A 15,853-nucleotide genomic window follows, 5' to 3' on the forward strand; every position below is an offset into this window, starting at 1 on the left:
TTCCTATATTTATGTGTATCTTGGACTTTAAGATGCTTATATTTCAAAGAAATTTTTAATCATTGATTTTACTGGGGCTGTGTTGGCCACTTTCTATCAGTGGCATCATATATTATTCCATGATTCTTGACTGTGTCCTCTGATTCCCTTTTTCCTTCTGTGGGAAGTTTGTGTTTAGAATAAACAGAGCTGTTTAGACATCAGCTCTCTCTCTTTTTAAAAAGATTTATTTATTTATTTATCCCCCCTGCCTCGTTGTTTTGTGCTCGCTGTCTGCTCTCTGTGTCCATTCGCTGTGTGCTCTCTGTGTCTGCTCATCTTCTCTTTAGGAGGCACTGGGAACCAAACTTGGGATCTCCCATATGGGAGAGAGGTGTCCATTTGCCTGAGCCACCTCAGCACCCACCTTTGTTGTGTCTCCCATTGTCTTTCCTTTTTGTGTCTCCTTGTTGCATCATCTTGTGGTAGGCAGGAGCCCAATCCCTTGGGCCACATCCACTTCCTTCAGCTCTTTTTTAACTATTTGCTTAAAGGCATAGGGCATATGTGAGCTGAGAACGTTTTCTCAATGCCAGGCTATGGACAGAGCTTCTGAGTATAAGGCTTGAAGAGACTGTCGCCATCCAGGTTGTCTCCGATTGCAGATCTCACAGGCATGGGTTAATATTCCTCACATTCATCTAGTTTCTTCCCTCCCACCTGCTCCCCCTGTATTTACGTTGATGGCACTGGTAGCCACCCAGTCACCCTAGCCAGTAACCAAGCCTGGAGCATAAGGGGGTCATTCCCACATCCATTCCATCCAGAGCCCCATGTGTCTCCTCCTCTCTTTTCCTTGGCCATGGCCTTCCTGGCCTGCACAGCCCCAGTGACACCCCCTAGGTTGTTCCTCCAGCTCAGGCTCTTCGCCCTCCTGTGGTGGAGAACACAGTGGGCCGTGAGGACGCCTTTGCCTTCTGCAGCTCTGGAGGGACCAGGCCACGTTCTAACCCTTCTGTGAAGTAAGTCTCCATAGAAATAGGTCCTCAGACTGCATTCCTCCTTCTGGCCAGGTTCTTTGTGCTGAAGTCTGCCCATCTCACAGAGCACCTGAATATCACGTCGTTCACTCTTTTCCAGAAAATATACTGGATTCTCCCACTTTCCCCTGTCCCCATTAACTCACACCGTTACCCATCCCACTTCAGTGGTTGTGGTTGTATTTTGAACCACTTCTCAGCATCGTTTAATGCATCTCTAGCACCCATACGTAAGCACACATCGACATGCACACAAACACGCAGGCATGCGCATGCACGTGTTTTTCCCATCTGATATTGCTGAAGACCATGTAATGCTCTACAGAGAATCATCTTAAGATAGAGTGTGTCTGCTTTTCAGTCTAAATAAATAGTAGTTACTGGCGTATACAATTAATTATGTCTTCTCAGGTCAGATTTTTATCTTCATGAATTCAGATGGGCTATTGCCTCCTTGATTATGTAAATAGTGGATTATGTGGTCCCTGAGCAGATGGTTTATACTGTCTTAAAATTTACATTTTTTTGTGTCTTTTTCAGTTAACAACAAGTTAGTTTTCTATTTTTTTAAAGCAGTCTAGGGAGATGAAAGTTTGATAGTCAGTACCTGAAAACTAAATGTACTTTTTAATAGACTCAGAATTAATACATTGTGGTAGGATGCAAAAATCCCTTTTCTATCTTTATTCAGTGAAGCAAATATTATTGGGTGAATTACTTCAGTAAAAGCATCTTGTCTCCAAACATGTAGCCCTCGTTATGCCTCAAACTCCTCAAGATTCCTTTATGACTATTTTCTAACACTTAAGGGAATATTTTCTTTTATGATGTCTCCAAACACCACTTCCAAAATGTTATATCATTATATCATCAATTAGGTTCTATTTCAGTGATAGTTTTCCAATTTCTCTCAAAGTTTTAATTTCTTCTCCAATTTCATATACCCTTGGACAATGAATCTGCTTCAGCCACTAGTATCTCTTTCTGCTCACTGGTGATGTACACCAGCTAGGTCCCACGAAATCCCAGCTAACACCTATAATACTATTATACTCTGTGGAAAGTGCTAGCATTTTGGAGAGTTAAGTTTAACCGTGGGTCACCGGTGTGTGAGAGTGGTGGAAGGTATTAGAGACAAACCCGAAACAGCAGGGAATGTGAAGACATTGGATCTTAACATCAGAAAGGTTTAAAGGAAAGCAGAAGAGAGCGCTGGGTTATTCTGATGAAGAAAAACCTCATGTGCCTGCTGCCTGTACACTCAGGGCCAAAAGCCAAAGGATTGCTTAAAGTGACTAGGTTTGAAGTGCAAATGACTGCAGAAATGAAGGCAGAAAAGGGAAAAGGAGTGCTTGCCTCCTGAGGGACTGTGGGGGCAAAGACAGTCACGGCTCCTACTACGGGGACTTTTGAAGAAAACAGACCCGGGGATGGAAGGCAGCTCCCTGGTGCAGCAGCTCTGGCCTTGGCAGCCCCAGCCCCCTTTTCTCCACCTGAAATGGCCCTTGTCATTCAAGAGAGAGGACAGTTGCCCTGAGAGTCCCAGCTGTGATTTATAAAACTGGTGAGTCCTTCAGAGAGCCTAGCACTGTAGCCCTAATCAAGAGTCAGTGACCTTGACGGCCCCCTCCGAGCTGAGCTCCCCTTGGAGCTGGGTGGAGGGGAGAGTAGACCGGGAGTTGTCAGCAGGTGGTTCTAATGGAAGCTTTGGGTGGGAATGAAATTATCCAAGGAGTGAAGAGCGAGAAGAAAGAAGAGCACCCTTCAACATGTGGACGAAGCAAAGAAGCCCTTGAAGCGTTCTCATGTGGGACCTGAGGGGTAGGAGTGGCCCACCCTTCCCGAGGCTGCCAACTGCCTCCCCACCTCCCCTCGCTACCTCTTCTCCGCAAGTGTTTTCCACCTTCTCTAACATTTCTTACCTCCTCAAATAGTATATCCTTGGCTCTTCACTTATTGCTTTGGGTTTTGTTTTCTAGCTTTCCCACCCCCTTGCTAGAGGGTAAACTCCGTGAGGGCAAGCATCTTTGTCTGCTGATGTGTCCCAAGCAAGTGGAACAATGCCCGGTACTTAGGAAGTGCTTAGAATTTATTGACTGAATGGGGAATAAAAGCAATGCTTCCAGAAGTGAAATGTCTGAAGACAACGTCAAAAACTGCAGGGAAGTTGCTGAAAGCAGGGAGGGTACTTAGTAAGCCACCGGCATTCTAAGGAGAAGCCGTTTCAGTGGTTCAGTGCTGTTGGGGATGGGTCCATGTCACCCACAAAAGACAAGTGCAAGGCTTAATCTGCATTGCTGGGTGTGTGTGTGAAGCCGTTTCTAAGTAGGGCCTTCAAAAATGTTATTGAGTTAAGGTATGGGCTCATGTGAACACGATCTTTGAGGACGCTATATAGAAGAGGCCAAATTAGAATCAGGGTGGCCTTAAGTCATATGACTGGGATCCTTACAGGCAAAGGAAATGCAGGGCAGTCAGAGAAAGGTTGGAAAGCGACCAAGGAGACAGATCGCCTTGTGATGGAGGCAGGCCAAGGAGCCAAGGAGCCTCAGGGACTGAGGCATGCCAGCCCCAGAGTGCTACAGCCTCTGGAAGAAAGCACGTCCCGTCAAGACTTCTTTTTTCTTAAGATTTATTTTATTTATTTCTCTCCCCTTCCCCCCTGTTGTCTCCTCTCTGTGTCCATTAGCTGTGTATTCTTCCGTGTCCGCTTGCATTATCAGGTGGCACTGGGAAAATGCATCTCGTTTTGTTGCATCATCTTGCTGCATCAGCTCTCCGTGTGTGTGGTGCCGCTCCTGGACGGGCTGCACTTTTTTGGCGCAGGGCGGCTCTCCTTGCATGTAGGGCTCCCTTATGTGGGGGCGCCCCTGTGTGGCATGGCATGGCACTCCTTGCGCGCAGCAGCACTGCGTGTGGGCTAGCTCATCACACAGGTCAGGAGGCCCTGGGTATTGAACCCTGGACCTCCCATGTGGTAGGCAGATGCTCTATCAGTTGAGCCACATCCACTTCCCATGATACTGGGATCAATTACTCCAACCTCTGGCCCCCCTGGTATGTTTTACAATCTACCAGAGTAGAACGCACTACACTGCACTATTGTTTTTTAATATTTGTCTCTACTATTGGATTGTCTCTACTATTGAGTTTTGTGAAAACAGGTGCTACATCTTAGCAGAGTACTAGGCACAAATAATTTTAAAAATTATTCCTGTGTTGACAATAATGTCCTTAGACTAAAGTGTATGAAATTGGGTGGCCTTTTTCCTCTCACGATAATTAAGGCATCAAAATGCTATTCATTAAATTTAAAAAGATAATCTTAACTTGCATTTGAGTTTAAACTTTCATTCAAAGTATTGTCTTTTTTTCCTCTCTCCCCTCCCGCCCCCGTTGTCTGTTCTCTGTGTCCATTCGCTGTGTGTTCTTCTGCATCCACTTGCATTATCAGGTGGCACTGGGAAACTGTGTCTCTTTTGTTGCGTCACATTGCTGCGTCAGCTCTCCCTGTGCGCGGTGCCACTCCTGGGTGGGCTGCACTTTTTTCACACGGGGCGACCCTCCTTGGTGGGGCACACTCCTTGCATGTGGGGGACCCCTACGTGGGGATGCCCCTGTATGGCATGGCACTCCTTGCACATGGCAGCAGTACTGCATGTGGGTCAGCTCACCACATGGGTCAAGAGGCCCTGGGTACTGAACCCTGGACCCTCCATATGGTAGATGGACGCTCTATCAATTGAGCCACGTCCACTTCCCCCGTCAAGACTTGTTGCTTCCAAAACCACGAGACAGTAAATTCCTGTTCTTTAAGACAAGGCGCTGTGTGGTATTTAACGTAGCACTGAGCCAGGTGGGAGCTGAAGCAGGACTGCAGCGGGGCTGGAGAATGGAGGGCAGGTGAGTAAGCAGACGGTCCCAACAAGACGCCTCTCTCTGAGACTTTGCTTGGAAATGATGAAGAGTGAAAGAACTGTTCTTAAGAGGACTTGGGGGTTAAAGGGGGCCTTAATATTCTTCATTAGCTGGGTTTTTTAACGAGCAAGACTCATGCTAGTTGTATCAGAAGGGCAAGGGCAGAGCACGGGCTGACGCCCTAGAAGTGATGACGGCATCAGCTTTGCACTTTGGTGGCCTGGCGCAGAAGAGACTGGGGTAGGGGGTCTGGGTGGGACACTCCTATCAGCATGGATGGAAGTGCTGTCAGCCCCAATGCTCCCTGGGGCCTCTCCTCCCCCGGCGACAAGCAACCGCCCGTTCCTCCCTTTCTGGAACTGGCTCTCTCAGGTCCACAGTCTCCTCTCAGCCTCTTCTCTGTAACTCAACCTCACCTCCTGGCTTTAGGCAAAACCTGGCTCTTCCCTGAAGCATATTTCTCCTGTTGCCCTCTCAAGATGGGGCCGTGCATTCCTCTCAGTCCCACTCCCCAGAGGTGAGTTTCATTCCTCCTCTTTTCTCCTCAACCTTCTACCTCTCCTTCCCTGCTGGAGTCTTCACGTAGGCATTCAAACACTAGAATGTTGGTCTGAAAACAAACCAGTCTCCATTTCCCCTTGCTATTTCCCTATCTCTTTATGTCTTCATAGCTAAGCTTCTCAAATGAGTTATCCAAACTGTCAAATAAAAAACAAATCTGGACTCAGTTAAGGAAAGACTTTATTTAAAAGGATTATTACAAGAAAGGGAGGGATACTAGTGCAATAGAGAGAATGCTCAGACTGCTGCAACCATAAGATCCAGAGAATTATTTACCCTGAGGTTAGCCTGTTTTTGTGAGGGGCTGTTAAAGAGGAGTATGCTGGCTCAAACTGAGGAGAGGTAAAATTCAGTCTGGAAAAGGGAAAATATTTAAAGTTTGGTCAAAACGAAATGCCTGTTTTGTCTGGATCGGTCAGTGAACGCAAACTGCTCAGCTAAGCATTTATGAAGCAAAGAATGGGAATTTGGAGGGTGTGCTTGTCATAAGTAAACATAAAGTAACTGGGCTATCTGTGAGTCTTCTCTCAGTCCTGTTGGGAAGGGGGTTTCTTTCCAGTAAGCCATTTCCTGGAACTCAAAAAGGTGGGGAGATTACTTTAACCATTGCCGTTTTCCAGGACCACAGGGCTTGGGTGAATTTTAGCTTTGTCTATACATAGCTGGAGCCGCCTCATCTCCTGCAGCCCACCATCACTGAGACCACTCTACCCAAAACCCACAGTGAGCTCCATGTACTAAATGCCAAGTGCATTTTCCTTCTTGGCAGCCATAGCCAACCACTTACCCCATTTAAAAGGCTTCCTTCTCCTTGCTTCACCATAGATGGTTTCCTCCCACCCCTCCAACAGCTCCTTCCTTTTTCAGGCTCTGCCCCTCCCCCATTGACTCCTAAATAATGAAAATCCTCAGTAATCAGCCCTGCGCCCTGCTTTTGCAGCTCTAGCTCCACCTCTAGCTATTTCATCTACCTCATGACTACTAGCCCAGGTCTCTCGTGACCTTAGATCTGGACGTGGACATTCAGTTACAGCCTTGACATCTTCACACAGAGACAACTCAAAACCCAGAGGGAGGAAGGACTCTGTTGTGATCAGTATAGGAGAGAGAATTTTTAAAATGAACTTTTACCTTTAGAACAGCTTTAGATTTACAAAATTATTGTGAAGATGGTACAGAGCCTTCCATGTGCCTCACATACAGTTTTCTCTGTTGTTAGCATCTTATTTAGCATGGCACATTTGTCTCAATAAGCAAACCAATATCTGGCACATTTGTCTCAATAAGCAAACCAATATCGATACATTTTTATTAACTAAAGTTCATACTTTATTCAGTTTTCCTTAAATGTTCTTTTTCTGTTCCAGGATACCACATTATGTTTAGTTGGCATGTCTCCTTAGGCTCTTTTTGATTGTGACAGTTTCTTGGACTTTCTGTGTTTTTGATGACAATTTTGGGGAGTACCTGTCAGGTATTTTTTAGATTTTTCCTCCATTAGAATTGCTCTGATATTTTTCTCATGATTAGATTGGGCTAATGTGTTTTTAGAAGGAAGACCACAGAGATAAAGTACCATTCTCAACACATCAAGAATACATGATTTATCACTGTTGATGTCAACCTTGATCACCTGAAAAATCTATGCATACACATATCTATAACTAAGTCTGGGTGTAACTTTATCTATTAAGCTAAAAATGTGTTCACAGGTTCACACTGATGTCTCCAACTTGAATCCATTACCAAATGGTCATTTTAGTCTCCTTGCCTTGCTTATCGATAACCTTCAGCTCCAGCACTGAGAAACCTGGCTCCTGCCATCCCCATCTGTTCACTCCAGTGTTCAGTTCCAGTGTATGTGTGTAGTGCTTTCAGCATTGTTAACCTTTATCCCCATGGGAAACAACTTCAGCAACAAGACTGAAAGTCTTATGAATACTTCCTTTTGCCTTTCATCTTACAGACTAGCAATATGGAATGCTTCGTGAATTTGCATGTCGTGCTATCGGAGGGGCAGTGCTGAGCTTCTCTCTCATTCTAATACATGCTAATAAAGTGAGCATGATAACGTTTTAACAAAGATGACACTGTTACTCGTATAGGAAAGAAGAATATGTTTGTCTACACTCAAAGCATTTCAACAAAATTATTTTGAAAGAATTGCATGCTTCCAAGAAAGTTGCAAATAAAAATAACACAGAGAACTCCATTATTATATCTGCTCCAGGATCATGTATGGTCTTTAGTTGTCATTATGTCTTTATTCATTCTCTCTTTCTCTAATTGTGGTACATAGGCAACATAAAATTTCCCATCTCAACTACTCCCAAGCAAACAATTCAGTGGCATTAATCACATTCACAATGTTGTGCTACCGTCACCACCATCCACTTCAGAAGCTTTTCCATCACCCAAAACAGAGGCCCTGCCCACATGATGTGTTAATTCTCAATTCGCCCTCCCTTCCAGCACTGGTAACCTGTACTCTCTTTTCTGTCTATATGAATTTTCATATTCTGGTTATTTAATCTCAGTGGAATCATACAATATCTATCTTTTTGTGTCTGTCTTATTTCACTCAACATAATAAACACGGTTTTATCCATGTGTAGCATGCATCCGAACTCGATTCCATTTTATGGCTGAAATATTCCATTGTGTGGATATACCTCATTTTGTTTATCCATTGAACTGTTGATGGACGCTGGGTTGCTTCCACCTTTTGGCCACTGCACATAAGGCTGCTCTGAACACTGGCGTTCAAGTCCCTGCTTTCAGTTCTCTTGGGTGTATACTTAGGAGTGCTATTGTGTCACATGGTAGTTCTATGTTTAACTTTTTGAGGAATTGCCAAACTTGTTTTCCCCAGCAAATGCACCATTTTACATTCCCACCAACAATGTATGAGGTTTCTAGTTTCTCCACATCATTGCCAGCTCCTGTTAATTTCCATTTTTTATTAGTAGCCATTGTAGTAGTTGTGAGGTGGTATCTCATTATGATTTTGATTTCATTTCCTAAAGGCTAATGATGTTAAGAATCTCTTTATGTGCTTTTGGTCTTTTTTATATCTTTGGTGAAATGTCTATTCCAGTCTTTTGTCCATATTTTAACTGGGTTGTCTGTCTTTTGGTTGTTGAATTATAGGATTTCTAAATATATTCTTAATATTACACACTTATTGGCTATATAGTTTTCAAATATTTTCTCCCATCCTGTGGATTGTTTTTTTACTTTCTTGATAATGTCCTTTGATGCACAAAACCTTTTAATTTTGATGAAGTCCTATTATTTACTTTGCTTTTCATATAAAAATCTAAGAATCCATTCCCTGATACAAGTTCTTAGAGATATTTCCCTATGTTTTCTTCTATGAGTTTTGTAGTGTTAGCTCTTATATTTAGGTCATTGATCCATTTGGAGTTAATTTTTGTATATGGTATGAGACAAGGTTCAGTTTAATTCTTTTGAATGTGGATATCCAGTTTTCCTAGCACCATTTGTTGATGACTATTCTTTGCACATTAAGTGGACTTGGCACCCTTGTCAAAATTAATTGACTATCAATGTGTGAGTTTATTTCTGAACTCTTAATTCTATTTCATTGGTTTATAAGTCTGTCATAAAAAAAAAGCCCTATGGCAATAAGCTCCTTAGTTATTATGTATTATTAACATTGTATTGATTATGTGTTTAAAATTCAGACTAGAAGTCTAATCTAAAGAGTAAAAAAGTCTTTGATTGGGTTTCCCAGAATAATACCCTTAGATGAGAAGTGAGAGTCATGTGTTAGGCAACGCTATTGGGAAACTCCTGTAGGAGAGTGGGGATATGGTATAGGAAAGGAAAGGAGACCACCTTCGCACGCGGTGCCCGGCAGATTCCCACGGCATGTGTTTGGCTCCATTCTGGGGGGGTGCTGAAGGCAGTGTGGGTGTCACCTCAGCCCTGTCTACAGTGGGGATGAGGATGTGGGAGCTTTTCTACCTTCATACCCTGAAGGCAGTGTTGAAGAGTGGGGAAGTAAATGCCCCAGCTCTCCGGTTGCCTGTGCCCAAAGGCAAAATGTGTTCCAACAGCCTGAAAACTGCCCTCCAAAGTCTGTCGAGAGGGAAAGCACACTGGGAATGGGAAACAGAAGTGGGATCTGAGGGCATATGAGTGGAGCACTGACAGAATCTGCTTTATGAATTTTTGGAAAAATGAAGCAAGTCTTCTGAGTTCATAGTAAATTAAAGCATGAGAAATTTATCTGTGGGGAGCAAAGGATATTTTAAGGCACTTCTCTTCTTTAAATATATTTTTAAAAGACACTTAGATTACATAAACTGTTGCATAAAAAAGTTTAAAAGATTCTCATATGCCCCACTCCCCACACCTCCCACCTTTCCCCACATTAACAGCTTCTTTCATTAGTGTGGTACATTCATTGCAATTGATAAACACATTTTGGAACATTGCCACTAAGCATGGATTATAGTTTACATTGTAGTTTATACTTTTTCCCACTCAATTCTGCAGGTGATGGCCGTAGATATAATGACCTGTATCTGTCGTTGCAATGTCATTCAGGACAATTCCAAGTCCTGAAAAAGTCCCTGAATTACACCTCTTTGTCCCTCTCCCTGCCTTCAGCACCTCCAGTGGCCACTGTTTCCACTTCAATGATATAATTTCCTCCTTGCTAGAATCACAATAAGTCTGTAGTAGAATACCAGTAAGTCTACTTTAGTCCATTGTTTGTTCCCCAATCCTGAGGATTCTGGGATAGTGATGTCCACTCCACCTCTTAATTGAGAGGGGGCTTTGATCCATATGGCTGATGAATGGGACTCTCCTGCTTGCAGTTGTAAACTCTCTTGGTTCCTTGGTGTGGCGGTTGTCCATCCTCACCTCCTTGTTAGTTGTCCTGGGTGAGTCCAATGAACTGGAGAGTAGGTGTTGCCACTCCGCTGAGGCTCAGGGCTCAGCAGGTACATGGTCAGCCCAGAGATTCAAGTCTCTTGGACTTACATTAAGGCAGTTCTAAATGTGATCACACTACACTTTCTGCACCCTTAGCACCAGCAGGGCCCCAAACATTTCCTCCCTAATTCCCCTGTTCCCATGTTATTGAACACTAAATATGAAGATACTCAACTGAGAGACCTAGAAATCATAACTTTTCTCTTCTGTAAATAATATAAATTTTAAGCCAGTAATACTATTCAGTAATCCCCCAGAACAGCAACTGCTTGATTATTCTTAACAGTCCATACAGATTTACCTGCCCTGATCATTTTGGTACTCATTTATCAGTTCCTTTAAACCTTGATCCACTGCCAAATCTAACTTTTAATTTTCCACTCCATTAATTTATAGGGCCAAGCACACTGCTAAGTATGTGCTATTGAACTGAAAGACCAGACTACTAAATTTGGTGTGTGTGTCTGTGTGTGCATGTGTGTAAGACAGAGCTAGACTTCCTTCCATATAAACAAAAATAAAATAGAGAAAATGACAAATCCATAAACCCCCACAGCTTAAGTTCCTCTGAAGCCTGATAGCATCCTGGTTAAGTTTGGAAACACCATTTCAGAAGGGGTGATCAAGGTGGATGCTGCCATCTCTTGGAACATGTGTAAATATATTTTCCCTCTAATTTGTAAGCTAAAGTTGAATAGCAAGGTTGGGGGAAAGACGGTATCAATCAGTTTTTGCCATAATAACGCTGCCTAACAAATAGCCACATAATGTCAGCGGCATTCAGATAGGAACTTTTATCCTCGCACTCACGTCTGTGGCTCAGCTGGGCTGGTTGTCTTTCAAACTGTAGGTCTGGGGGATGCATGGGGGCAGATGTGCTCTGCAGGTCTTATTCTATACCGAGACTGGAGAGGCAGCACCTCGTGGTAGTGGAGGAAGCACCCAGAGAGACGGGCGGAGGCCCTCGATACCTCTCAAGACTGTGGCTCTGATCCGTGCGCGGTCCTTCCACACTCCATCCCCCAAAGCCAGCACAGAGTCAAAGCCAAGGGCTGGCAGCGAACTTGGCCCACCATAAGGCCACGCCAGGTGGGAATGTGCAAAATGGTCCAGAGGAGTAAAAACTGGGATAACAGCAACTCCATCGACCACAGGGAGGTGTTCCTGGAAGTAAAAATAACTTCCTTAGGCACATAACGGGCAGGGCTGATAAGATTCATGATATTTAGTCCCTAACCTGGAATTGCTTGATTGTGCTCCTCGATTCGTCTGAGGCTGGGTGATTGCAAAGATACTTCTCAAAATGTTTACCTGAAAGAGTGACCAAGAATTTCAAGTACTTTTTCCCTGTCTCTAGACCGCAGCTTGAAAATTGGATCTGTCTTCTGGGCTGACTTCTTCTCCCTCCTCAGTATCTGTTAATGTCCTTATTTTAATGCAGCCCCGAAGTTCTGAAGAGTGAGCCGTACGGGGAGAAGGCTGACGTCTGGGCCGCGGGCTGCATCCTTTATCAGATGGCGACTCTGAATCCTCCCTTCTACAGCACCAACATGCTCTCCCTGGCTACCAAGGTAAGCCACACTGGGGAGCAAAACAACTGCCGTTCCTTTTATTCCTGAACAGAACGTTTGCGATTTTTATAAAAAATGTCAATTGGCACCCTTCGACTAAGCCAGTTTAATTTCCCCCCTTTCTTCTAATATAGATCATGTACTATGGCACATTTGTCCTCTAAAAATTTCTTCATTTATCATAGAGAATTATAAAAATAAATATGTAAAATTGCTTATGGTCTTTTATTTTTAATGGCAGTTTGGGCTACCTACAATCCCATGTATTCTTTTATTCCACATATCATTTATTATGACTCTCAGGTTAGCTCTAACTCAGCTTGGAAAATACAATTCCGGGTTCAAGAACTGTTTAATCATTTTCTTTTTCTTGTCTGTTTTGTTTTTTCCCTTAGGAGGCACTGGGAACTGAACCCAGGACCTCCCATTTGGAAGGCAGGTGCTCAACTGCTTGAGCCACATCTGCTACCCAAGAACTGTTTAGCTGATTTTAATTTTTCATTTGGTAGAATGTTTTGGTTTCTGAGTAAAATTTGTGCATGAATTTATATTGCTTAATTCAGAACTCTCTTGCTGTGGACAAGTGTTGCTGGTCACAGATATAAATGGCTCATTTACTTCCGTCACTCCTGTCTGTCTGTTTTGCAGATAGTGGAGGCGGTATATGAACCAGTACCAGAAGGTATCTACTCTGAAAAAGTGACAGATACCATCAGCAGGTAAGTAAGCTAACAATTTTGTATAGGTAGGGACCACGAAGAAATAGCTCATATCTTCAAAAATTTACTGGTTGCAGGTAAATATTCAAGGAGAAGAAAGGCCCCCAAATAATCCACACCTAGAAGAATGTTTGTGTGTCATGGTAATAGTGACCATTTGGAAGCAACCAGAGTTTCCAAGAGGAAGTAGTACAGTCACTTGAAGCATGCAACCTCTGGAATGATTATTCTAGGGCTTTGTGTCACCCTGTAGAATGCGTTTGATATGAAGCTGAGTAAAAGAACCAGCATGTAAAGCTGCTTGGAACCATGACTGAAACCATAAAATATGCATGAATATGGAAGAAGGCTGGACAGGAACACAGGAAGCCAAAAGGCCTGTGGTAGATGCTAAATTTGCAAGCAGTTTTTCATTTCTATTTTCAGGTTGGTGACACTGGGTTTCAGAATAAGTTTTCAGAACAGTTTGAAGAGCTCCAACTATCATTGTGGCGGGAGTTCAGTGCAAGCCGTTTTCTGCTGCAGTACCAGAGTTCTGCCCCTGCCCTCCCTTCCACCACCCTCTTCCTCTCTCCCCTCTGCTTCCGGCCCTGGAGCCACATGGAGCTTTGCTGCCAGGCCTCACACCTCCCTCTGGACCTTTGCCCTTACTGCTTCCTCTTCTGTGAACACTCCTCTGTCAGATACACAGGTGCAGGCCCCCCCTTGAAACGTCTTCTTACCAGGGCGCCCGCCTCCACGACCCACCGCTTCTCAGGACTCCCTGGCCCCTTGCTGTGTTTTAAAACGCTCATCGCGCCCAGCGCCCCAGAGATACTGCACACCTGCACTCATGCCCGCTTGCTTACTGTCTGTCTCCTCCCCACCAGAATGCAAATTCCACAAGGGCAGAGACTTTGTCAGTGTAGTTTATAGCTCTTCAATGTCCAGAGCAGTCCCTGACCCAAAGTAATCCCTTCATAAATATTGGTTGCGTGGATAAATGACTCATTGATCTAGCTGATTATTTCCGGACCATCTTACGTACTTAAGTTGGCCCGAGATTGCTTCTCTGCCCCCATTGAACTGTGCCAAATCCTCATTAGTGTGAATTGTAGAAATCCTAGAATCACCCCGGAGAGAATTAACTTCTTCCTGCACCCAATTCCCTTCAAACTTGACTTGCATTCTATCCTAGCACCTCCAAAGACCAATTAGGAGGCGATGTCCCTTCCCTTTGGTTTCTCCTTCCAGCCCATTGTTTTACACTGACGGGTTCTCATCCCAGGTTGGCGGGATTATAGCTCAAATCTTCCCTTGTTTCAGCACAAGGCTGCCTGCAGTACTAAGTCTTTACGGTCAAGGGCAGGTGTGTAGCAAAGGAGCTAAGAGCCTCAGGCTCCGCAGAGGCTCCGCTGGGGCTGGGGCTGCTGGCTCAGGCTCTCTCCAGCTCTCTTTCCTCATCTGAGACAGTGGGCATGGTGATACTGTGACCTAACTCTTCGGGCTCTTGTGACCATCATACAAAGCCATGTATGCACAGCACTTAGCATAGGACTTGGGAAACGGTAAATAGGCAAGCAGTGTCAGCAGTGATCATTGTTGATATTGTGGGAAATGAGCCGAAACTCCTCTCTAAATCATGTGGATGCCTGATATACTGGATTATGCTCCGCAACTATTGAATCTGGACAGATATATTTAAACTGCTCATCTCTTCACGATTTGGTCCATTTCTCTCTTTCTTGTTTTCTGGAATGTGCCTTAAAAAGTCAAGAAGCTTCCAGAGATGTCAAGACAAAAGTACCTTATCTTTTTTTTAAAGGTTTATTTTTTATTTATTTCTCTCCCCTTCCCCCTCCCCCAGTTGTCTGCTCTCTGTGTCCATTCACTGTGTGCTCTTCTGTGTCTGCTTGGATTCTTGTCAGCGGCACTGGGAATCTGCGTCTCTTTTTGTTGCGTCATCTTGCTGCATCAGCTCTGTGTGTGTGTGGCACCACTCCTGGGCAGGCTGCACTTTTTTTGTATGTGGGGTGGCTCTCCCTGTGGGGCACACTCCTTGTGCATGGGGCTTCCCTACGCAGGGGACACCCCTGCGTGGTACGGCACTCCTTGTACACATCAGCACTGCACATGGGCCAGCTCCACATGGGTCAGGAGGCCCGGGGTTTGAACCCTGAACCTCCCATGTGGTAGGCGGATGCTCTATCAGTTGAGCCAAATCTGCTTCCTAAAAGTACCTTATTTACTCATTTACTTTTTTTTTGTTTTCATGGGTATTTGACTGCACCAGGGAACAGGGGAGGGTAGAGCAGGAAAAATAGGTACAGCGGCATTGTTCTAATTTGGTGAAGCTGGACAAACAGGATGTTAATTGGCTTCTGACCACCTCCCAGGCTGTAGGGATCCATGCCCCTTGAGGCTCACAGTCTAGTGGGGCAGTTAGAGATCAACGTTACATTGCAGAGGTTAAGAGCAGCAGGAGCTTCTGGAAGGGCCTGGCTTCTAACCCCTCCTCTTCTCTCCCACTCCGCGACCTTGAGTGTGTTCCTTAGCTTTCCTAAGCCCCAGTTTCTTCACCCGTGATCCATGGGTAGTGACAGCAACGACCTCATGGACTTGTTTCGAAAAAGCTTAAAGAAGTTAATGCTTCTGGTGCAATTACTACCCAGCATGTGGTAAGCCTTTAATAAAGATTAGCTTTGTTATTAATAATATTATTATTTACAGAATTAAGTATCTACAACAAATTATGATAAATATGACAAAGGGTGGTAAAAGGGAAAAATGTCTTCTCTGAAGAAGAGACTCATAGGTGAGACAGGACAAAGAGTGATTCAAGAGTAAACAGCAGAGAAAGCACTTCAGGAAGAGGGGACAGCATCTGTGGACGTTATCTTGGCGGAAAGAGCTTGGCAATTTGAGGAACGGAGAGCCAGTGGAGGCCTCCTCAGCTCCATCCCGTGGACTGTGCTGAGGGTTTTGAATTTGTGTCTAGAGAACTGAGGAGAGGATTGGAGGTTTTTATTCTTTTAGCAGGCTAGGACATAGTGGTCTTTAACAAAGATCACGCAGGGTGCTCTTTGGGCTATGGACTGAAAGGGAACGAGAGTGCGTG

General features: G+C 44.3%; 1 protein-coding gene across 14 annotated transcripts in view; it reads left to right on the forward strand.

Moving 5' to 3' along the window:
* NEK10 (NIMA related kinase 10) overlaps window positions 1–15,853 on the forward strand; it is a 269,323-nt gene that overhangs the window by 137,970 nt on the left and 115,500 nt on the right. For all 14 annotated transcript variants that reach the window (XM_058290740.2, XM_071212866.1, XM_058290735.2 and 11 more), the window contains 2 exons: window positions 11,908–12,037; window positions 12,686–12,756. In XM_058290740.2, coding sequence (XP_058146723.1) covers window positions 11,908–12,037; window positions 12,686–12,756 — 201 coding nt within the window. The remainder of the gene's footprint in view (window positions 1–11,907; window positions 12,038–12,685; window positions 12,757–15,853) is intronic.

Source organism: Dasypus novemcinctus, chromosome 31, assembly GCF_030445035.2.
Source record: "Dasypus novemcinctus isolate mDasNov1 chromosome 31, mDasNov1.1.hap2, whole genome shotgun sequence".
NCBI lineage: Eukaryota > Metazoa > Chordata > Mammalia > Cingulata > Dasypodidae > Dasypus > Dasypus novemcinctus.